This window comes from Phocoena phocoena, chromosome 16 (assembly GCF_963924675.1).
Source record: "Phocoena phocoena chromosome 16, mPhoPho1.1, whole genome shotgun sequence".
Classification (NCBI taxonomy): domain Eukaryota; kingdom Metazoa; phylum Chordata; class Mammalia; order Artiodactyla; family Phocoenidae; genus Phocoena; species Phocoena phocoena.
The window spans coordinates 53,605,909-53,630,656 of NC_089234.1; the positions used below are offsets into that span (position 1 = coordinate 53,605,909).

The following is a 24,748-nucleotide window of genomic DNA, read 5'->3' on the forward strand; positions in this document are numbered from 1 at the left end:
CCTCCCCCTCCCTTCCTACCTCCCCATCTCTCTCTCTCTGTCTGATCTGAGATGATTCCTGTCCATATTTGTAAATAAACTGGGACATTACTGAGAGAGTGGAGAAACTCATTCACTTGCCACCATGGAGAGCAAGCTGTGTCCACGCTGTGATTGAAACACATTATTTGAGGAGCTAGAGAAGTTTGTCCTCTAGCAGGAGGACAGACATGTGCATACACAGATAATGCTCAGATAGTGTGAAAAGTACCGTGTGAGCTGCTTGGGGAAGGAGGAATGTCTTTGTGTTGCCTGGGAGACGGTTGTATTAGCCACAGCGGTGAGGAATTGGAGATGATTGATACCTTGCAAATGAGGAGATATTTTCCAAGCTGAGAGTGAGGGGGCCATCATGTGCAAAAGTCATGGAGATGGAAACATGCAAGGTGTGAGCAGCAGAATGGCAGGATGTTCTGTGTAGTTAGAGCCCAGAATATGTTAGAGGCAGCAACTACATCGAGAGGTGAGCCTGGAAACAGAATTGGGGCCAAAGCATGAGGAGCTTCATAGGCTGTTCTTTGAAGGTTGAGTTTTTTATTCTTTGGCCTTGAGATACTTGGATTTTTAAAAAATTTGAGGTGGTCTATTGTGATATTTTCTAGAAATGACTCTCATGGCTCGGGAGGAGCATCTTAGTAAGTCACTTAGGGTAATGACTCTGGAATCAAGAGCTGCGTATGAATCCCTCTTCATCATACACCACCTGTGTGATTCTGGGCTGTTCACGTATGCTCTTTGGGCCTGGGCGACCTCATCTGCACAGTGGGGCTAATGATACCATGTTCAGGTATGTTGTAAGGATTTAGTAAGACATGCATCGCTTGCCATATAGTCATCTCACCATCAATAATGACAGTAACCCTTTTCTGACACTTGGACTCCAGGGTCCTTCAGGTTTTTGAAACTATTTTAGTTGTAGTGACTTCTGTGGAGGCTTTTTGGAAACTGCTAGAAGTGTCCTGGAGCCAGCTTGCTTGTGCCATCCCTGATGGCAGGTGCCCATGACTGGTGACAGGATGTAATGCTTTGTTGGCCTCACTGAACTCTACTTCGATTGGGCCTTCATTGAAAATTTCCTGCTCTAATGCAAAACGTTTATCTTTTAGAGGTTTTTATTTAGCAGTTAGAAATGGAGTCGGCATATCTTCAAAAGAATCTTGGGACATGTCTAACTCAAGGTCTTGCAGAGGTGGCAAGGATGCGCCCAGTGGATCCAATAGAATACTTAGCATTGTGGATTTACAAGTATAAGAAAAATGTGACCATGGAGCAACAAGTAAGTATGGATCTTCTTTTTTTTTAATTTATTTTTTATTGAAGTATAGTTGATTTACAATGTTATGTTAGTTTCAGGTCTACAGCAAAGTGATCAGTTATGCATATATATGTGTGTGTGTGTGTGTGTGTGTATATATATATACACACACACACACACACATATTTTTTTTCAGATTCTTTTTCCATATAGGTTATTACAAAATATTCAGTATAGTTCCCTGCACTGTACAGTAGGTCCTTGTTGTTTATCTATTTTATATATAGTAGTGTATATATGTTACTCCCAAATTCCTGATTTATCTCTCCCCTCCCAGCCTTTCCCTTTTGGTAACCGTAAGTTTGTTTTCTAAGTCTGTGAGTCTGTTCATTTGGATAATTTTTTAGATTCCACATATAACTGATATCATATGATATTTGTCTTTCTCTGTCTGACTTATTTCACTTAATACGATAATCTCTAGGTCCATCCATGTTGCTACAAATGGCATTATTTCATTCATTTTTATGGCTGAGTAGTATTCCATTGTATATATATACCACATCTTCTTTATCCATTCATCTGTCAGTGGACATTTAGGTTGCTTCCATGTCTTGGCTATTGTAAGTAGTGCTGCAGTGAACATTGGGGTGTATGTAGCTTTTCAAATTATAGTTTTCTCCGGATATATGCCCAGGAGTGGGATAGAAGGATCATATGGTAGTTCTATTTTTAGTTTTTTTTAAGGAACCTCCACACTGTTCTCCATAGTGACTGTACCAGTTTATATTCCCACCAACAGTGTAGGAGGGTTCCCTTTCCTCCACACCTTCTCCAGCATTTATTATTTGTAGACTTTCTGACTGGTGTGAGGTGATACCTCATTATAGTTTTGGTTTGCATTTCTCTAGTAATTAGTGATGCTGAGCATCTTTTCATGTGCCTTTGGCCATCTGTATGTCTTCTTTGGAGAAATGCCTATTTAGATCTTCTGCCCATTTTTTGATTGGGTTGTTTGTTTTTCTGATATTGAGCTGTATAAGCTGTTCGTATAGTTTGGAGACTAATCCTTGTTGGTTGCATCGTTTGCAAATATTTTCTCCCATTCCATAGGTTGTCTTTTTGTTTATGGCTTCCTTTGCTGTGCAAAAGTTTTTAAGTTTAATCAGGTCCCATTTGTTTATTTTTGTTTTTATTTCCATTACTCTAGGAGATGGATCCAAAAAAGGTATTGCCGTGATTTAGGTCAAAGAGTGTCCTGCCTATGTTTTGCTCTATAAGTTTTATAGTATCCAGTCTTACATTTAGCGCTTTAATCCATTTTGAGTTTATTTTTGTGTATGGTGCTAGAGAATGTTCTAATTTCATTCTTTTACAGGTAACTGTCCAGTTTTCCCAGCACCACTTATTGAAGAGACTGTCTTTTCTCCATTAATTGACCATAGGTGCTTGGGTTTATTTTTGGGCCTTCTATCCTGTTCCATTGTGGATCTTCTTTTATAAAATTAGAGGAGTGAAATAATTGGTCCAGCTTCTTTGCTTTTTAACAAAAGTTCAATATTATCATTTCTTTCTATTATAAAAATAGTATGTTTATTATTACAAAACTTAGATAACATGAAAAAGTAGAAAGAAGAAAATAAAGAAGACCTCTATTTAGATCTTAGGTATTTTTAGGTATTCTAGTCTTTTTTCTACACATTTGCCTGGAGATTTTTTTTTTTTTACACAATTGTGATTGTATTTGTTGTGTAATTTTAATTTTGTTGAAATAAAACACACATTTCCCCCAATTATTATACAGTTTCCAAATGGATAGACTATAATTTGCTTAATCCTTTCCCTGCTGTTGGAGATTAAGATGCTGTTAAGATTGTTTTTACAGATTGTTTTATCTGTAATTAGTCACATGATTATGTTTTTTTTTTTTAAACCATGTTAGAGACAAGAGGAAATGGCCCAGTTGGAGCGTGAAAGAGAATTAGCTGTGATGGAGCAGGAAATGATGGAGAGGCTTAAAGCAGAGGAGCTCCTGTTTCAGCAGGTGAGACAAGAGAGTTCAGTGTTGATTGGAACTAGTGGAGTCACCCTTGGTGTGGTGCAACCCAGGTGTTGAAAAACTCATCTCTTGTGCTTAGATGTAGCTTTCTTATATCTTCATCTTTATGTCTGTATGTGGCTTCTTTACTGGAGAAGAAGCAGTGATGAGGTAGGTGGAAAACCCAGAGAGTCTGCTGTCACAGAAGCCAAGGGGACAGCGTCTCAATGAGACCTGAGTGGTCAACCATGTCTGTGGCTGGTTGAGTGGGAACAGAACTGCCAAATCTCATTTAAGGCCACTGGTGACCTTGGTGGGAGCACCGAATGTGGGGTAGGGTAAAGCAGGGGAGATGGAGATGGTGAGTACAGGTAATGCTTTCAAGGAGATTTTCAGGGAAGGAGTTTTCTTTTGTTTGTTTGGTTTTTTTAAGGAATAGAGTGGAGGGGAGTGGTTGATGTAAAGAAATAAAGGGGATGATTACTAGAGTCAACTTTTCATGGAGACCAGAGGAAATTAGGTTAGGTTAGCCTAACCTAACACAGGTTAGGCGGGTGGAGGGGCCCTTCTCTGATTCTTTGATTCAAGGAAAGAGGAGAGGACGGTGTTAGGTACATGTGGTGTGTAGGTTTTGTGGCAAAAGTTGAAAGCGATTTCTGTGTGACTATTTCTTTTTTATGAAGTAGGGACCCTGATCATCTGCCCAGAATGAGGTGGTAAAGGTAGGAGGAGTGGGGAGAGTGGTGAAGGTTTGAAACAGTGGCTTTGGAGAGGTAGAGTTGACCAAGGAAACTTAGCATCCTTCGGTAGGACTGAATTTCCTGAGACCAAGCAGTCATAATGGGGCCTTTTGGTTTGGTTTTGTGATGATGTGATTTTCTCCACCTAGGCCTGGATATTTGAGTGAGGATGTGGAGGAGACTGACCCTTTGACTGAAGTGAGTTTGGGTTAGCAGGATTGGGGAGCTAAAGATGTTGGTTTGAAAATGGTTGAAGAGGTGGGTCATGGAGTATAAACCAGAAAGGGGAAGGTTCTAGAGTGGCTTCTTGTGCTCGGCCCCGGGCGTCCCCGGGAGTCCCGACCAGCAGGACAAATCCTTGTGAGTCCGAGGAGGAACCTGTAGGGGTTGAAAAGAGAAGAAGGGGCAGGAGACGCAAAAGAATGGAGGCAAGACAAAATCCTGATCAAGCCTCAAACTTTTATTGCTGCAGTAGCTGTATTTATACAGTACAGAGAAAAGGGGGGCGGGATCCAGAATAAGGGAAGTATTTGGCAAATTATCATTGGTGCTGCGTGCGCGGGCTTTTATCTCATTAAGCAGGAAGAGAAGCAGGATGTCGGCCATCTTCTAATGGCGAAAACTTCTTGGCTCCCAACATCTCCTCCCTTTTTATTTCTTTTAAGGAGGTGGGCATTAACCGAGTGAGGGAGTAGTGACCTGAATCCTCCCGTGGACAATGTATGTGTGTCCACCATTGCTGGCTCTTGGTATCTTTTGGGGAGGAGAGGCAGAGCCAAGAATAATCTTAGATACTGAAGCCAAAAACAATGTTTAGATACCAACCTCTTTCATAATTCAGGTATACTCACAGGGAATAACAGAGATTACCTTATGTATAAAGGTTTTCCCTTGTGCATGCTTTGCTGTCACACTCAACTCGGTACCCATACCCTCCCATCAAAGAGGGGGGTAGGCATGTCTCTGTCTCATGCCGCTCCAGTGGAGGGGCAGCCAGAATCATCTTTTGGTTCTGCTTCAGGTTAAATTCTGAGGCAAGTGTGGAGGGGGTTCAGCCTGGCTGACAACCAGCAAAGGTGACAGGATCAGGGTCACAACGGATAGTCCTTGTTATCTTTGTCGTCTTTTCAATGCCAAGAGGATCTCCATCTTTTTCTGAAAAGGAAAAGAAATACAATCTCAGGGAAAAGGGCCCTGGATAATTTTCATTATTTCATAGAATTTATAGGTTTAATAAGACGCTTGGGCAGCCAACGTGCTCCACCTTCCTTGGTATTGTATACACATGCAGACCCCCTCCCCCAGATGAGGAGTGGATCGGGCCCATGCCACTTAAAGGTCAAAGGGTCTTTCCACATAACTTGTGCATATTGATTTTTAGTTTCTTGATGCCAAAGACGATCGGCGGCAGATCTACCATTAATATCTAATTGTAAAAAATTAATAACAAATAGGGCATGACTAAGAATATTTTTTGGGGAATTTTTTGTAGCAGTTAAATCATTATTTTTAAGTTTGGAAATGGTATTTTTAAGAGTTTGATGGGCTCTTTCTACTATGCCTTGACCCTGGGGGTTATAGGGAATTCCCGTAAGATGTTTTATTTGAAACCGGGTGCAAAAATCTTGGAAAGCCTGGGAAGTATACCCAGGCCCATTATCTGTTTTAATTATTTGAGGCTTGCCTAAAACTGTAAAACATTGGAGCACATGTGAAATAATGTTTCTTGTGGCTTCTCCTCCCTGGAGGGAGGCATATATAAAGCCGCTAAAAGTGTCAATGGACACATGAATAAATTTTAATTTTCCAAATTCAGCAAGATGGGTGACATCCATTTGCCAAATTTCATTAGGTAATAAACCTCTTGGGTTTACTCCAAGATGTGGAAGAGGTAAAAGTGTAACGCACTCTGGACAATTTTTTACAATTTGTCTTGCCTGCTCTCGAGTGAGCTTGAACAACAAGCGAAGAGTATGTGCATTAACATGATGTAGCTGATGAAATTGAGTAGCTTGAGAAATAGGATCAGAGGTTATGGTGCACATTAGGCGGGCATTTTTATCAGCTAAATCATTGCCCTGAGAAAGGGGTCCAGGGAGATCTGTATGAGCCCTAAGATGATCAATAAAAAAAGGCACTTGTCTCCGGAGTATAAGACCCTGAAGCTGTTGAAAAAGGGGAACAGCATTGGAAGAGGGTTTAATATATGGAACAGTTTCTAAAAGGGGGACGGACAAGGCTATATATGAGCTATCTGTATATAAATTAAAGGGGGTTTCTTGTAATATTTCAAAAACCTGAAGAATGGCAAAAAGCTCAACAAGCTGTGCTGACAAAAAGGGGGATTGTACCCTATAGGACTGATTGTTTATAACATATACAGCAACACCGGATGATGATCCATCAGTAAATACTAAGGCAGCATCTACCAAAGGAACAGCAGAAGTAATTTTGGGAAATATAAAGAGATGTTTTCTAGCAAATTGAAGGAGCTTATCAGGAGGATAATGATTATCAATATTACCCTGAAAGGAGGATAAGGAAACAAGCCATTTATCATCAGTTTGCAGTAACCAATTAAGTTCTTCTTTGGTATAGGGGAGAATCAAATGATCAGGATCTCTGCCAAAAAATTGACGGCTTTTTTCCCTGCCTAAAGTAAGAACCTTTGCTACTAAGGAAGGGTAGGTCTTAAGCACTTTGTTAGGAGAAACGGACAAATGTATCCACAAAAGGGGATGATCTTGCCATAGAACTCCAGTGGGTGTATGTGCAGTGGCACAGACAATAAGACTAAAGGGACGACCATAATCTAAAAAGGTAATCTGCTGACATCTAATGGCCTTTTCTACTAATTGAAGAGAATTTTTAGCCTCTTTAGTCAGCCTACGGGGTGACAAGGGATCTGATGGCCCTTGTAAAACTTCAAATAAAGGTTTTAACTCTCCCGTAGTAAGTTTAAGATATGGTTGTAGCCAATTAATATCTCCCAAAAATTTTTGAAAATCATTAAGGGTTTGTAAATGTGATACCTGTATGTGTATCTTTTGAGTGGTAATTATATTCCCATTTAATTCAAAACCAAGATAATAGTATGGATCTTTTAATTGTACCTTATTTGAAGCAATTTGAAGGCCAAAGGAAGCAAGATTATCCTTTAAATCTTGATAACAATTAAGGAGCTCGTCAGTTAATCTTCCAGCCAAAAGAATATCATCCATGTAATGAATGATATAAATATCAGGCCAACGAGCCCTAAGAGGATCTATAGCTTGTGCAACAAATTTCTGACATAAGGTGGGGCTATTTGCCATACCCTGTGGGAGGACCTTCCATTGAAAACGTGGCATTGGGCCTTTAAAATTAATTACTGGGAGACTGAACGCAAAACGTTCTCTATCTTGAGGATGAAGAGGGATAGTAAAAAAGCAATCTTTAAGATCAATAATAATTTTAAAATAACCAGCTGGAATGGCAATAGGAGAGGGCAAGCCAGGCTGTAAAGCTCCCATAGTAAACATCGTTTTATTAATTTCCCTAAGGTCTTGGAGGAGTCGCCATGAGCCAGTCCTCTTTTTTATCACGAATATAGGGGTATTCCATGGAGAAGTGGTGGCTTCCAAATGTCCAGCGGCCAATTGTTCCTGTACTAACTTTGTGGCAGCTGTGAGTTTTTCTTCTGTTAAAGGCCATTGGTCCACCCAAACGGGGTCATCAGTTTTCCATCGTATTTTGTCCGCATGGGGCACAGGAAGGTCAACGGCCGCTAAGAAAAAGGCGAACTACCTAGGCCCTGGCGACTTATATTAGATGTCAGGGAAATAGGTTGTCTGATTCCTTGATTATTTTTTCCTAAACCTAAGCCTGGTAGAAACCCTTGATTCAGCATTTGTTGGGTCACCACCTCGTTGGGGCTGGCCATGATTAACTTTAATTGTGACAAGATGTCGCGTCCCCAAAGGTTTAATGGGATGTGTGGCAAAATGTAAGGTTGCACCTGTCCAGTATTACCTTCAGCATCTGTCCATGTAAGAACCTTGGAACTCCGTTTAGGATTGGTAGAATGTCCTATGCCTTGTAAATGAGTTATAGATACTGTACAAGGCCAAGAGGAGGGCCAATATTTCTCCGAAATAACTGTCGCATCAGCTCCTGTATCGACTAAACCTTCAAATTTCTTTCCATCTAACCACAGGGTTAAGAGCGGCCTTTCAGGAGTAATTTGTTGGACCCAATAGACATCTGAGGAACCAAAAGCAGCATCTGCTCTAGGGTAACTAGTGTGGCTCTTATTCAAAGAATTTAGGGGTAACAATACTAACTGTGCTATCCTTTGACCTCTAGGGATCGATATAGGGCCTTGTAAAGCAGATGCCAAAAGGGTAATTTGACCCGAATAATCATTGTCGATAACACCAGGTATAATTTGGAGGCCAGCCAAAGCAGAGCTACCTCTTCCTAAAATTAAGCCATAAGTATTTGGGGGCAGGGGGCCATAAACTTCTGTGGGAATCGGTTGCACTCCTTGTTCTGGGACTAATATTGAGTCGGTGGAGGCACAGAGGTCCAATCCTGCGCTTCCGGGGGTGGCTCGGCAGAGGGAGCCAACGTCTGGGTGAGGGGAACTTGTCCAGATTTTTGAGGAACAAACCGAATCGCCCCTTGGTTCGGTTCCAAGGAAGGGGCCAGGGGCTGGCCCCATGAAAAGTTTCCCTGTTTTTTGGGGAGTAGTTGGCCATTTATGTCCGTTTTTGAATAACATTCCGAAGACCAATGTTTGCCTCTTTTACAGCGAGGACAAACGGTGATGGGAGGAGCTCGGGATTGATGTTGGGGTTGTTGTGGGTTAGCCTTTGATGACTGTCCTTGTCTATATAGTGGACAATCCCGGGCAAAGTGTCCAGGTTGTTTGCAATTATAGCAAGTTTTTTGTTGTTTGTCTAGGGCGGATGTGTCTTTAATAAAATCTTTTAGGGCGGCTCCTATTGCAAGACCAACAGAATGGGAGGGACCAATTCCGGAACACAATTTAATATAATCAGCAAGGCTACCACCACGATGAGCCCGAAGGGCAGCCTGGCAGGCTGGATTAGCATTTTCATAAGCTAAATGTTTAACAAAGGCGTTATCAGTTTCACTATCGCCCACCAGACGTTCGGTGGCGTCCGTGAGGCGGCTAATAAACTCACAATAAGGCTCTTCTGGTCCCTGGCGAATTTTCGCCAAAGAAGTTGTGGCCGAACCCTTAGGCGGAAGGCGGCGCCAGGCCTTAAGGCCAGCATTTTGTATTTGAGCCAACAGACCAGGGGGAAAAGCAGCCTGAGCCTCATTGGAATCATAGGGGCTACGGCCAAGTAATTTATCTCGGGAACATGTCCGGGAAGTTTTGCTTTCAGCGTTTCGTTGAGCAGTTTCTCTACAATTTTCCACGAATTCAGTGCGCCACAAAACATAATCTCCCCCAGAAAGGGTGGCGCGAGCCAGGGTAAGCCAATCATTTGGGGTCAGCCAGCGATCGTTTAATCCCTCCAAGATTGCCAATGTATAAGGGGCTGTGGGCCCATAATTGCTAACAGCAGATTTTAGATCTTTTATATGTTTTAAATTGAGGCGGCGATATTTATGTTCAAAATGACCACCCCTAGAAGGATCATGAATATCTGGTCTCTCATCAGGCTCAGGAGATTCTTCTCCCTCTTCTTCTTCTCCTTCCTCACTATCCTCAGCTTGAATCCCACCCTGGGTGGGTAGACTCTGACTGCGAGTAACAGGGAAAGCTAATTTAATGGGTCCTGATTGTTGTCGAAGTGGGGGTTTGTTGGGACTTCCTGAGAAATTTAAAGAAGTAAGCTCCACTTCAAGGGCTCTAAGCTCCTTTAGGAGATCTAAACGTTCCCGTTTTTGTTGTAAAACGTCTCTCAAAGAGGAAATTTCCTGGGTTAAGGCTGTCTTAGCCTGTCGAAGGGGATCAATTAGGGGGACAATGGGAGCAGGGGCACTAAAGGCAGGCATCTGGTGAGAAGTATTATAAGATGGCGGAGGCTTCAAAAGGGGAGATCCCCAGGGGTCATCCTTGTGATGATAACGAGCAGCCTGCTCATCGAGAGTTTCCTGGTCTTGGGGGGAAAGCTGGTCATCATTGGGACCACCTTTAATAGCAGTAAGGGAAGGATAAATCCCTGGGACAGTTTTATTATCTGTGGGACATTGATGATCAGTTTCTGGAATTTTTGGGAAATCTTCATTTGAACCCATATCAATGGTAACGGATGGACAAACTGAAGGGGGGCGAGAGGCTGCTTTAAGAATTGTTTCTCCGGTCTCAACAACCTTTTGGACATCGGGGTCAAAAGAATGACCCATAAGAATCTCTCTAATTAAGTTCCAATATGAAAATGCAGTCACAGGTACTTTAGAAGGCCCAAAAGCCTTATAATAATCATTTAAACAATCTCCTACACGATTCCAACATTTTTTATCTATCGTCCCTTCTTGTGGGAACCATGGGCAAACATCAGACAAAAATATTTTAAAAAATCACGCAAATCTTTTTTTCTAGCCTTAATCTTTCGCATCTTGAGGGAATCCTCGATCCCCTGAAGAAAGAGTTCGTGGGAACTCAATTCCTGTCCCATTTTTAAGCTCCACTTACCTTACTCTCTACCGGTCACAACTGCCGAAGGGCGGCTAGTCCTCCGGGGACCTAATCGAGCTGCACTTTCGAGTTCACTCTCGCGGCGGCTCAGTGGGTGCCTGGCCAGGCCTTCGTAAGCGTGCTACCTCCGTTAGGATCCGTTCCTCGAGCCCCACGTTGGGCGCCAATTGTGCTCGGCCCCGGGCGTCCCCGGGAGTCCCGACCAGCAGGACAAATCCTTGTGAGTCCGAGGAGGAACCTGTAGGGGTTGAAAAGAGAAGAAGGGGCAGGAGACGCGAAAGAATGTAGGCAAGACAAAATCCTGATCAAGCCTCAAACTTTTATTGCTGCAGTAGCTGTATTTATACAGTACAGAGAAAAGGGGGGCGGGATCCAGAATAAGGGAAGTATTTGGCAAATTATCATTGGTGCTGCGTGCGCGGGCTTTCGTTTTTAGGCGCGGGCTTTTGTTTTTAGGCGCGGGCTTTTATCTCATTAAGCAGGAAGAGAAGCAGGATGTCGGCCATCTTCTAATGGTGAAAACTTATTGGCTCCCAACAGCTTCTGGACCAGTTTAATTTATGGAGCTCTTGTAAACCAAGTTGGAGTCACCCTATACTTCTGTCATATGGTACTTAACTCTAGAGTCTCAACTCCAGTTTACATATTATAAAAAGGGAAAGAAGCCTATTATTTGGGTGTGTGGATAAAAAAGGAAAATGTAGACATGGAAACTAGCTTCTCTGTCTTGTCTCCCATCCTTGATACTGGGGTAGATCATTCTAGGCACCTTAGATGGATATGGCTGTTCTAGGCACCTTTACTGCTTCTGAGTCTTCCTCTTTCAGTCATTTGGCTTATTTTTGTGGGCAGGTTGCACAGTGTTGAGTTGGATGTCAAATGACCGTCCAAATGGGCAAGCGTCTGCTGCAGTCGCCCCAACTTTGAGTGAGGATCTGCCCTGCCTCTTCCAGCTCCTAGAGCTGGCATCTGTCCCCTGTCTATCAAAATAAGAACTTCTCAGCAGTTCTCCTTCCCTAAGATAGTTAGATCACAGATATGGAGATGTGTAATTTGCTTTGACCCATCTTCTTTGCCTTACTTAAATAAAATTTGGCAATACTGGAACCCAGACATTTTTCTAGCTGTATCAGTATGAAGCCATCCCCTGTGCCTCAAACCCTAAGCATTGTATTGGGGGTGGAAGACATAGTGATATCCTGCAGAAGATGTGGTGGCCCATTAAAGAAGTGGATTGGTGGGCAGAGATAGATGAGAGGGGGAGAAGGGACGGGTGGACCAACAGATGAAGAGAAAGAGAGAGGCCTCTCTGTGTCCCCCGAGTCAAGTGAGCTGGAAGGTCAGGACTCTGGTCACCTGCCTGTTGGTTGCAAGAGCAGGTGTCCTCATAATCAGTACCACAGACTTGAAATCCCTTGAAATTTTAGGCATTCTCCAGCAAGCCTGGGTCCTTGTGAGCAGGGAAACATTTTTCTTACTGTTTTCTGCTTACGAGTTCATTTTGGAAGTACTGGCTTTTGTATTTGTTTGAATGTTTTTCTAATGGTTTTACACATGTGTGAAGAAAGCGATTGGGTTTCGAACATTTCCTGAAAATGTTAAGAAACCGGTTATGTTGACCGATGTGGTTGGTATTTAGCAACTGCACTTTGTGTTATTGTTGAGAGGTTAATTTCGCTTCCTCTACAAATATCTGAAAGTTGATTGAATGATAACGTTCCTGCATTTCGGCTACGTAGCCCATCACCTTTATCTTAGTGGGGATGATATAGGAATATGAAGAAATTACCTTAAACAGCCCTTTGTGAATAAATATTAATCACTGTTTATTATCTTTGTAAAAATGTATTTAAAAATATAGTTTTAAAGTGCTCTTAATGGAATGAGCTTATATTAGGTCGTTTATGGGGTGGCACTGGACTGATGGTGAGAAATTATTTTCTAGCTGAGGTTGACAGACTCTTTCTGTAAAGGTGGATATTTTATGATTTTCAGGCCAAGAAGCAAAATTGAGGATGTTATGTAGGGATTATGGTATACTATGTAGCTATAACAAGAGAGAAATAAACTTCTACAAATGTTTTATTGATGAAGTAAAAATTTAAAAAAATCAAATATAATTTTTTCTGCAGTGTAGGCTTATTATTGAGAAGAATTACATTCCCTTTTTAAAGATAACGTTTCACTTAGTTGGAGTTCAAAGATAATGTTCCCTGTCATCAAAATGTATTGAAAATATGTATCTGTTAATGCTGATCTATAATGAGATTTTATGTATGTCATCTTTGAAAAATGTCTTTTCCCTCATAGGTCCTGCCAAATATTGCTATCAGTCCATGTGCCTATAATTTTGAGCGTATTCATCTCTTGGAAGGCGTTCGTAGAATTCTATTAGATTTTCCTCTTGATATTTGTCTTTTAGCCACTACCTGGTAGATTAATCCCTTCCAGTTGAAGGTTGGTGAAAACTTCTCAGTTACAAAGTTAGATGGATTTTGAAATGTGGGAATTTCCTTTGCACTTACGTCAAGGCCTAAAAACACTCTGGAACTATAGTTTGAGCTTGGAAAATGTATCTGTCACAAATTTGTGTGGGAATGGAAATCCCGTTTCTGACAGCACTGGGAGTGTATAAAGCAGCTTGACATTGTGATTCAGAAAATTAGTTGTTGCTAAAATGACTTTCCTGCCGTGTAAGTGTTACATATGATGCTGTTTTGCCTTGTAGGCAACTTTTAGGTTAAATTGATTTAAAATCGTTATTAAGTCTGCAGCGGAAGCTAATTTCCAAAGCTATTTAATGTGTGATAACTGTGGTTGAAAATGGTCTTCTCATTAAGAAAAATGTCAGTCTTGTCCCTGAGCTCAAAAATTCACAATAAAACATTACCACTGTTGAGCCATGGAACTATGGGGTGGTAGGGCAAGTCAAGATATATTCAGCTTCTATTTCTGATAGAAATTCACCAGAAATCATGCTTAAGTTCATAAGGGTAAATGAAGGTCACTGTTGACACTGTTACTGAACCAAATAGGTCTGCTCGCCCAACGCACAGCAAAGCCAAATCTATTGACAGTGGGTTCTAGTGAAGGAAAGTACAGAGTTTACTGCAGGGCGCCAAGCAAGGAAGTGGGAGACAAGCCTCGGATCCACTCCAACTGAGTCTTTGAGTGAGGGGTTTTCTTAAAGGGGAAGAGCAAAGAGGCTAGGATTAATCTTGTGACGTTTCTGTGACATTTCTTTTTTTTAAATTGAAGTATAGTTGATTTACAATATTGTGTTAGTTTCAGGTGTACGGCACAGTGGTTATATATACATATATATGTATATATCTGTGTTCTTTTTCATTCTATTTTGTTATAGTTTATTATGAGATATTGAATATAGTTCCCTGTGCTGTACAGTAAATCCTTGTTGTTTATTTTATATATGGTAGTGCGCATCTGTTAATCCCCTACTCCCAGTTTAATCCCCCCCTTTTGGTAATCATAACTTTGTTTTCTATGTCTGTGAGTCTGTTTCTGTTTTGTAAATAAGTTCATTTGTACTGTTTTTCAGTTTCCACATATAAGCGATATCATATGATACTTGTCTTTCTCTGACTTACTTCACTTAGTATGATAATCTCTAGGTCCATCCATGTTGCTGCAGCACTTCTGTTATATTTCTTAGTCATTGACTTTTTTCAGTCAATGATCGATTTTTTCAGTCATTTTGAACTCAACATTGACTCCTTTGGAAGTCAGGATGTCTCCAGTTTACAGTTCTCCGGCCAGGTGGTCCATGGCTTGGGAGGGGTCTGTTAGCTCATCTTGTCCTAGAGAAACAACCTGAGTTTGTACATTAATGATGATATCTATAATAGCAATCTTAGTACATTAACGATGCTATTGACAACAGCAATTTCAGTCGTCTGACTCTGGTTGATTAGTGTTCAGTTAGCACAGGATTGAGGTCAGAGGGGACAAGAAAGGGAATAAAGTTTTGGATAGAGAGATTAATCAGAAACTCAGTAAGGGAACTCAGCTTTAGCGGGGACTCGGTTTCAACACTGCTGGCTCAATAACACATGATAGAGTCAAATATTTTCTGCAGAGTAGCTGCTGTTGAATCATAGAATGAGAACTCATAGGTTTTAAACACTATGTTTTCACCAACTTTGTAAATTTTGTCCAATTAAGCCTTTTTCTGTTCCATACACACTTTTATCACTGTTTGTTGTAACACATCTGAGCAGATGTCACATCTGGTCGTACTGAATTAATGTTCCTCAACGTCTTTGAAGATGTTCTTGCCTGTAGTACTGTTCATAGTGGTTGATTTTTCAGTCACTGCAAACTCAACATTGACTCCTTTGATAAACAACAAGTAAGCAGTGTTGGGAGCGTTTGTCTACTCATCAAGAGCCAGGGAAAACCACTCAGAACCCTTTGCCTTTGCCTTTAATTGACCATTGATTTTGCTCCCCGTGTAATCGACTCTGAGCAGCGGTTCTCACCAAAAGGATAATAATCTTAAGTTTATGTTTTTTCTGGACATTGAATTCTCACTTGTTTTAATTGAATCACCATTGATAAATGTACTTCTTTGCTTGGCTAACAAAAGAGCCACTTGGGATCTTACTTTTGTTGCAGCCTCCTTTTCATTTTTAATTTTTGTGAAGAAATCCTGCTCTCATGAAATAATTCTGTTTTAAATTTCTTAATACTCCTGACCTTTGCATTCGTGTGAGTTGAGAAGATCGTGATGAGTGCCTCCTCTGGTAATGCTGATATTTACTGTATTCTTTTAGTTCAGTGTCGTTGCATGAGAAACACTGTCCTGTGCTGTTTAATCTGATAATAAAGTAACCCACACTCCACTGTGTCTGAAAAGGACAACATTCCAAATCCACTTCTTTTCTTGTTTTGTTATGATGGGTAATGCACTGATAAAAAAAAAAGTCCCGGTACAGTGGTACCGTGGCACTCCAAACGCTGTGAGTTATAATGGTGTCACTGAACTTGCAGTGTGCTGAGCAGCAGTGCAAGGTAGTGAGAGTACCGCCCGTGGTCTCTGTTTCGCACACTCAGCTGTGCTGTCATGGGGCAGAAGCAGTCACACTAAATGAGTGAGCGTGAGCGTGGCAGTGTTTTAATAGAGCTTTATTTATAGACACTGACACTTGAATTTCATATAATTTTCATGTGCAGTGAAATATTATTCTTTTGATATTATTCAACCATGAAAAATGTATAAAAACCATTCTTTACTCGTGGGCTGTACAAAAACAGGAGTTGGGTCAGGCTTGGCCCAAGGAGTTTAGTCTACCGACCCCTATTCTCGCGTGGCTAGGATATAGGTTGAGTTGGGACCAAATATGTTGTTGATTATCTCTGGTTTAAGATAATCTACTTAAAATGTTCTTATCTACTATTTTACAACCAAGGTTTGGCTATTTGAAGATCCATCTGTGCTTAAAGAGATTTTATCCAAAAAAAAAAAAAAATCACTGCAGTCTCATTTGTAGCTTTAGGAAGAACAGAGAAAACGACTTGATTTTGTACAAATAGTGCTTTTCTAAAATTAGCAATTAAGGAAGCTTCCTTTTTAATTTTCTACTAAAGGAAATATTTGTAAAAGCTAAAGTATTGGGTGGCTGTGACCATTTATTTTTGTAAGTTTCTGAAATTTAGGTGGGCATAAACTTAATTATCCTGGGACACTTTAGAGTAATAGAGTGAATTCCTTGCAATTGATCTGACTCTAATATGACTTATTTATTTCTGAATGTTCAGCAACAGTTGGCATTCCAGCTGGAGTTGGAAATGCAAGAAAAAGAGAGACAGAGAATAGAAGAACTGCAGAGAGCTCAAGAGCAATTTGAGAAGGTAATTTGAAGTTTTATAAATGTCTGTTTTATTCAAAACCTCTGAGAATCCTCAAACTGTTTCTTCCAGCTGTTATAGCAGGGGTCAACATTTTAGTCAAGAGATAGTTGTTCCCAATTATGGTAGCTGATACTGAAGTTCTTTGTAGTATTAGGGGTATTCTGATCTCTGAGACAATAGTTTGTTTCTTTTCTTCATGTTAGATGTATTACCAACAATACTTTACATTTAAAACTATGTTTGGGGGACTTTCCTGGTGGCACAGTGGTTAAGAATCCGCCTGCCATAGCAGGGGACATGGGTTCAATCCCTGGTCCAGGAAGATCCCATATGCCGTGGAGCAACTAAGCCCGTGCGCCGCAACTACTGAGGCTGCGCTCTAGAGCCCGTGAGCCACACTGCTGAGCCCACATGCCGCAGCTACTGAAGCCCACGTGCTTAGAGCCTGTGCTCCACCACAAGAGAAGCCACCACAATGAGAAGCCTGCACACTGCAACGAAGAGTAACCCCTGCTTGCCACAACTAGAGAAAGCCCGTGTGCAGCAACGAAGACCCAACACAGCCAAAAAAATATATATATGTATGTTTTTATTTGGATTTTTCATGTCTTTCTTTAAATAAACTATTCAGTAACTTATGTCAAAAAAGTCCATCTCCATTGACTGTGTCTGTTTTTTTTTAATAAGTTTATATTATTTTTTTGGCTGCATTGGGTCTTCATTGCTGCGCGTGGGCTTTTCTCTGGTTGCGGTGCGTGGGCTTCTCATTGCAGTGGCTTCTTTTGTTGACGGAGCACGGGCTTCAGTAGTTGTGGCATGTGGGCTCAGTAGTTGTGGTACACAGGCTTAGTTGTTCCGCAGCATGTGGGATCTTGGACCAGGGCTCGAACCTGTGTCCCCTGCATTGGCAGGCGGATTCTTAACCACTGTGCCACCAGGGAAGCCCCCAGACTGTGTCTGTCTTATGTCAAGCCTCTTGCTTGGCTAATGTTTCCTTGTATCCGAAAAGTATGTGTTGTATAGACCAAACTTCTGCATGACTGAGTTATACTTTTCAACTGGATATTTCATATTGTATGCTTATAGCTAGTATCTGTTACTCAAATGTTACTCCTCTATTTATTGCGAAATTAAAATTTTTAAAAGAAGTAGGTTTTGTAGAAGATGTTTATTAATGGCTTAGATGAAATCATCACTATTTAAAGCAATTTTAAAAAGTAGGAAGGGTAAATTAAATTTTTTTAAAAGATGAGATTTAATTAGTTAATTTTTTAACTCTTGAGATAAATTCAGTTCTTCTCATCAATGTACTATGCTCATCATTCTATAATAAGAGATTAATCTACTAAGAATTGTTCTTGACAAAGTGAAATCATTTAGTCCTGTTGTAGCCCAAGTGTCAGAAAACTGCTTTTGTGAGTCAAAAAGATGAGATTTTAAAAGGATAAATTCAAACCTCTGTACATAGTTTTAAAAAACACCGATGCTGATCTATCTTTGTCTGAATATGGTAGGACACGTGGATACCCATGCATGCACACACACGTAAATGCATACCCCCTTCCTCTTCAGTTAAGATTCCGTGATTGCAAAAGAAAGAAGAACCAGACTACATCAGGAAGACGGTGATCAAAATAATAAGAGAATTGAAAGTATTTTTTATTGAGATGCCTGATAGCTATATCTGAGTGCTGGGAAGTCTGTGATTTATAGAAGGGATTGGCTCCAGAGGGTCCCATTCATGTTACTCTACGGCCATTACCAGACTATGTGACCAGAGCCACTGTAGCTTTAGTAAGTCATATTCCTACTGGCTTATCACCCCTCTCTTCCCTGCAACATACTGCTGCTTGACCCCTTGCTCAGAGACAAATTCATCCATGTCTTTTTGCCCTCGCCTTTTTATGGCTTCAGAGACATAACTTAAACTATCAGTTGCAAAAGGAAATTTATTGGAAGGATCCTGGGTTGAAGAAAGGGTTTTACAACTAAACCGTGAAGGGCTCTGGTTGAGTTGGGTCTTCCAGACCTTTGGGAGCGAGAGAATCAATGCTGCCAGGGCTCTCACCTCTGCTGTTGTCTCTCACTGTGGCCTGGTTTACTGCACATGGGTGAGGATCACGGTCCTTAATAGTTCCTGGGTCTTGTAACGTGGCTCCTACTGTCTGAGAGGAATAGATTCCTTTCTTTTGGGTTTTAGTTAAGAATCTTGGGGAAGGATTCTGCCTGGCTTAGTTTGTGTCAAGTATCCATCCTTTGACTGGGCAACCGAGTCCTGTGAGAATATATGCTTTCCCACCAGAGCCATGTGGTTGTGGGATAAGACATGCCCAGGAGAAGGGAATGATCTTGAGAAAGCCATATATGTACGATATATGTCCCCAATAATCAGGGTGACTGTATGTGATCACAAGATCACTAATCTTTTTTTTTTTTTTTTTTTTTTTTTTGCGGTACGGAGGCCTCTCACTGTTGTGGCCTCTCCCGTTGCGGAGCACAGGCTCCGGACGCGCAGGCTCAGCGGCCATGGCTCACGGGCCCAGCCGCTCCGCGGCATGTGGGATCTTCCCGGACCGGGGCACGAACCCGTGTCCCCTGCATAGGCAGGCGGACTCTCAACCACTGCGCCACCAGGGAAGCCCCATCACTAATCTTTGAACAGTTGAAATGAATCAGCTCAGGAGCAGTTAAGTCAGCCTGCTGCCTTAGAATGAAAAGATAGAAGCCACAGCAAGGTTTGGCTTGGTTAGCAGATTCTACGTTTTCACATTCAGAAAGCAGTCTCCCATGTGTTCAGAGCATTACAGAGGGCATTGTCCAGGTACTGTGGAGAGGTGTCATGTATTGGATAGTGCCTTGGGCCAGATTAATTCCCTCAGAAATATTTGCTTCTTTTTTACTATGTATAAAATTCTACATAACTGTCAGTTCTTTCAAAATCTCGTATTCTAAGAGTTTATTAAAATTATTATTTTGTCACTTTTCAGATTTGCTAGTGATTTGGCTTCAGGGTTAGTGAAATAGTTAGCCTTTTTCATTTTTTAAAAAGTTCTATTTAATTATAGACAGAACATCGTAGTCACCTCTTAATAGAGTATTAAATGAGACTGTATCTGCAGTTGTGTATTCACATTGCTCCTTTAAGAGGGACAGCATTTTTGCTGTTAAATTGATCATAATGTAAAAATAAAATGCTTGAAAATTAAACATGGAATCAAAATAAAAAGTATATTAAAAGTATTTTTCTTCATTTTTATGTATTATAGGAGTTGAGAATGAGTGTGGAAAATACAGCTAAGGGTGAAGATATTTCCCACGGAGAGGTGAGAAGAAAAAGTTACTCTATGTTATGGGAAATGAATAAGTATCCTGGAATGTAAAGCTTAATTTTGATGCATTAATAGCTAAATTTTTAATAAGGAGATTATCAAAACTGATAGTCCAAATACATAGTCTAGTAATAACAAGTCACAAATATGTGCTTTAAAGCAAAATCTCCAAGTGGGTAGAACTGGGAGATTCGGTTTGTTTTGGTATTTTTAAAAACCAGAATATTGTGAGATTATTGACCACGTGATTACATGCAATGATATGTTTTAAATTTCTGATGTATTTTTTTAAACACGTTTTTGCGTTTATTCCTGGAATTCTCTTGTCGTTAACAGGTATTGGTTCGTTCCATTAACTGACAATGTTGAATTTTGATGTTGTAATACAGAAGTGTCTTAGCAAAACTGAAAGCAAATTAATGTATTAATCTCAAAATCATTTGAAAGTGAAAATGAGCTCTGTGTTTGTAGGATGGAGCCGACTCAGGCAGAACACTAGCTGAAATTAGTGATCGATATGGAGCGCCGAACTTGAGCAGGGTGGAAGAACTTGATGAACCGATGCTATCGGATGTGAGTATCCTTAGGAAAGCGTTTTGTGAAAAGCAGATTTTTTTTTTTTTTTTTTTTACTTTGGGAGAGCCTAGTGTATCTCAGGCCAAGGTTGGATGGCAAAATGGGCCTTTTGTTTCATAGAAAGAAAACCAGTGTTCTGGGTGCTGACTTATCCCTAATTGGCCTTCTGCCCTTCTGTGCACTGTGCTGCTGGCCCTGAGGGTGAGAGTGGGCACTTGTCTGGCTCCACACAAACGTGTGGGCACTTGTCTGGCTCCACACAAACGTGTGGGCACTGATGGGGAGGTCACTGGGCATTAATGTGGAGGGAGCAGTGTGCCCTCCTGTGTAGAGGGTGATATGTATATTTGGAAATGAGCGTTTGAAAATTTCAAAATCTCTTCAAAATACATATTTAGAATCGTGGTGAAATACATAATCTTTCAATTAAATTTTGGGGGCCAACATTTTGGTTCTCAGTAGCAAACCGTGGAGCCAAGTAAATATCCCAATGAGAGTGCATGCGTTTAAAGTATATAAGTCATTTGCTTATTTAATAAACATATAGTGTTTCCTATGCACCACATAAACTGTGCCCGATGCTTTTATGACCGAAAACAGGTCCTTCTTGACCTTGTCTAGGGAAGAAACAGACAACTGGACAAGCAATTGATAGTCATTGTTAGAGTGAGCAGGTAATGTCTGGTCCAGAGCATTTTGCTTGGAGAGCGAGAGGAGGGGCTGTTGCTAACAGGCCCATCAGCAGCTGTAACCCGGGCCCTGGCAGAGGGCTGCACTGAGTCACCTGCATCAGTGGGCACTGACAAAGCGGGACCGCCACCCAGTTGAGGACCCTTGGTCAGGGAAGGCTTCCTGGAGGAAGTCAGCTTTGTCACTCAGTGGTGGGATGGGAGGCTGGGGAGGGGAGAAGAGAGAGGGGGAGGTAGGGAGAGATCAGGGCTGAGGCAGTAGAGAGCAGGGGCCAGACCATGAAAGGACTTGTAATCTGTGCTCAGACGTTTATATTTTGTCCTAAAGGCAGTGGAGGCCAACATCAGAACTGTGTTTTAGGAAGGCCATCTGGCTATAGCGTGTAGAGGAGAATGGAGTGATCGATTTGAGGAGACGCACCAGGAGGCTATTTGTAATCTACAGAGGGATGGCACTGATGGCCTGAAGTAGTGAGTGGTGTTTTTAAGAGCTGTTCAGCAAGTGGAGCCGGGAGGATTTGGTGCTAATCAGTCAGTGGATACATTTTTATTTAATGGCTGCTGTGTTTTGGTGCCATGCAGGGAGCTAGAAAATACCAGTGAACAAAACAGATAGGGTTTCTGCCCTTTGGGGACCATGGGCCAGCAGGGCAGGTGGTCTGAGAGGACAGAGCAGGGAAACCTGACCTAGCCTGGGTGAGTCTTCTCCAGGAAATGACGTTAAAGGAGTTAGCCTGAGATGAGCCCAGTGGATGGAGAGAGCAAGATACTTTCAAGGAATGCACATAGTCCAGTATTTTGGCTGACTTGAATGGAGCTAGGAGAATGGTGTGATTTGAAGCTGGAGAAGTGGATAAAGGCCAGATCACACTGGGCTCTGTGTGTCCTCTTAAGGATTTTGGACTTATGTGCAGTGGGAGTCATTGAAAGGGTTTATGTAAGGATTAGATATGTGTTATTAGAAGGTAGAGAGAGGATCTGAGTGGACAGGAATGGAAACAAGAGACCACTTAGGAGGTTATCACAGTCATCCAGTTGCAAGATGACCAGGGCTAGGACCAGACAGCAGAGATGGGGACAGCTGAGTGGATTTGATATCAGCTGGGAAGATAAGGGAGAGAAAGAAGTCAAGGATGAAGCCCAGATTTCTGCCTTGGGCAACTGAACTCTTCACCATTTTTTGAGCTTTACCATTCGTTAAGTTGAGTAACATATGAAGAGAAAGTAGGTTTTGTGAAAATGATGTCTTCAGTTGTGGACATGTTCATTTCAGGTCACTCTGAGGTATGCAGGTGAAAATGGCCAAAGACCCCTTGAAGTATGTTATGGGTCTGGAGGAAGGAGAGAGGTCCAGGCAGCAGAGATGAATTCAGCAGTCATCAGCATATATGCCAAGTAAAGCTAGGAGAGTGAGTCAGGTTACCTGGCTTACATGAGAAATTTCAACATTTAAGGGATGCGTACAGGACCCCTGCAAGAAGGATACGGATAACAATAAGAGGGAATAGCAAGAGAAGTAGAAGAAAGGATGGGTTGATAAATACATTGAGAACACAGTTAAATTATTATCATATTGACTTTGGATTTTATTTGAAATAATCTGAAACTATCAAAAGGCTTCATTTACATAGTCACATAGAAGTTACCTAAGCTTAAATTTTCTGTAGCTTGTACATTTCACAGTTCTAGTTGTATTTTAAAGCATATTTACTTTTTGTTTTTAGGTTGCATTAAACATTGATCAAGATTTGTAGGATCAACCAACCAAAGAACAATAAAGTTTTCTTCTTCTTTCAAGTTTCAAAATAGGAGGTCCCCAGTTGTTTTTTTTCCCCTCCAAACTTGAACCCTGCTTTTCCTCCCTCTAAAGACAGCTTTATAAATGGGCTTCAAGAGTGGCCTTAAAATATTGTTTTGATTACTTGTATGACACCATTTTGATTACTTGTATGATGGCAGTGAGAGAACAGGAGAGAGTGTTTCCCAAAGCAACCAAAAGGGGCAAATGGGAGACGAGCTGAAAAGAATGTGTGCATCTATGTGAGAACAAGATTTCCTGAGTTGAAAGTTACTGGTTCTATGAGAAGTGAAAGGGGCTGCCACTGTGTAGAGCTCAGGAATTGTCAGCATGCTTTAGATATGGTGGTTCCTCCTGGGAGTGCACTGCAAAGATTCCCCCAGTTTGCTGGGGAGTGATGCTTTGTAGTACCACTTAATCCATGCTTATTGATGGGGCTGGGATGGGGAGGGATGCAAAGGTCCCAGGGACAGGGTAGCATTGTTTTTTCTGGAACAGTCACTGGGCAGAGGGCCTGTGCTTCTGTTGAAAGGAAGATCTTAGTGGACACAGGCCATGCAAGGTGCTTCCTTCAGTGGATGCTGGGTGGTCTGTGGACCTTGACTGCACTCTTGGCCTCCTGGAGGTTTCAGGTCTAACTTTGAGCTTTAGGGAGAATTTTGCTTCTTTTATAAAATTCTTCCAAACCTAAGTCTATGTTATGAGTCCTTTCTGTTCTTTAAGGAATGGTGGAAGCATAAATGCCAGGAAGAGGCTTCTTTAAAAAAAAAAGAATTCTGTTTTTGGTTATAACATACCTTTCCCGAGGTAGTGAGAACAGAACAGCCTAGTTGCTTAAATGGGAAAAGAAAAAAGAAAAAAATAATGGGAAAAAAGTCTATTTAATTAAAAGAAATGGGGCTTCCCTGGTGGCACAGTGGTTGAGAGTCCACCTGCCTATGCAGGGGACGTGGGTTCGTGCCCCGGTCCGGGAAGATCCCACATGACGCAGAGCGGCTGGGCCTGTGAGCCATGGCCTCTGAGCCTGCGCGTCCGGAGCCTGTGCTCCGCAACGGGAGAGGCCACAACAGTGAGAGGCCCGCGTATCGCAAAAAAAAAAAAAAAAAAAAAAAAAAATTGAAATGTTATATCAGTTCTGTACATTTTTTAACAAGGTTTTTTTTTTAATTTTTATAAATTTATTTTTGTCTGCGTTGGTCTTCATTGCTGCACACGGGCTTTTCTCTAGTGTAGCGAGCAAGGGCTACTCTTCGTTGTGGTGGGCAGGCTTCTCATTGTGGTGACTTCTCTTGCTGCGGAGCATGGACTCTAGGCGTGTGGGCTCAGTAGTTGTGGCTCACGGGCTCTAGAGCACAGGCTCAGTAGTTGTGGTGCACGGGCTTAGTTGCTCCGCAGCATGTGGGATCTTCCCGGACTAGGGCTAGAACCCGTGTCCCCTGCATTGGCAGGTGGATTCTTAACCACTGCGCCACCCGGGAAACCCAGTTCTGTACATTTTTTTAAATGCATCTTTATTGGAGTATAATTGCTTCACAGTACCATGTTAGTTTCTGTTGCACAACAAAGTGAATCAGCCATATGCATACATATGTCCCCATATCCCCTCCCTCTTGAGCCTCCCTCCCATCCTCCCTATCCCACCCCTCTAGGTCACCGCAAAGCACCGAGCTGATCTCCCTGTACTATGCTGCTGCTTCCCACCAGCCAATTATTTTACATTCAGTAGTGTATATATGTTGATGCTACTCTCACTTCGCC

At 41.6% G+C, this 24,748-nt stretch overlaps 1 protein-coding gene across 1 annotated transcript; it reads left to right on the forward strand.

Annotated features, from left to right (window-relative positions):
- Positions 1-923: 923 nt before the first annotated feature.
- DYDC1 (DPY30 domain containing 1) lies at positions 924-23,099 on the forward strand. Its single transcript, XM_065894570.1, has 7 exons — positions 924-1,057; positions 1,146-1,315; positions 3,237-3,338; positions 16,506-16,598; positions 19,865-19,921; positions 20,399-20,500; positions 22,917-23,099. Exons 2-7 carry the CDS (start codon positions 1,169-1,171, stop codon positions 22,944-22,946), a joined length of 531 nt encoding a protein of 176 aa, XP_065750642.1. The 5' UTR covers positions 924-1,057; positions 1,146-1,168; the 3' UTR covers positions 22,947-23,099.
- The last annotated feature ends 1,649 nt before the right edge of the window (positions 23,100-24,748 follow it).

What these genes read in the sequence shown, in the direction of transcription:
- DYDC1 (XM_065894570.1), top strand. Translation starts at nt 1,169, where the DNA reads ATGGAGTCGGCATATCTTCAAAAGAATCTTGGGACATGTCTAACTCAA. An exon ending in ATGTGACCATGGAGCAACAA is followed by an intron (nt 1,316 to 3,236) that starts GTAAGTATGGAT and finishes AAACCATGTTAG; the next exon opens with AGACAAGAGGAAATGGCCCA. An exon ending in AGGAGCTCCTGTTTCAGCAG is followed by an intron (nt 3,339 to 16,505) that starts GTGAGACAAGAG and finishes CTGAATGTTCAG; the next exon opens with CAACAGTTGGCATTCCAGCT.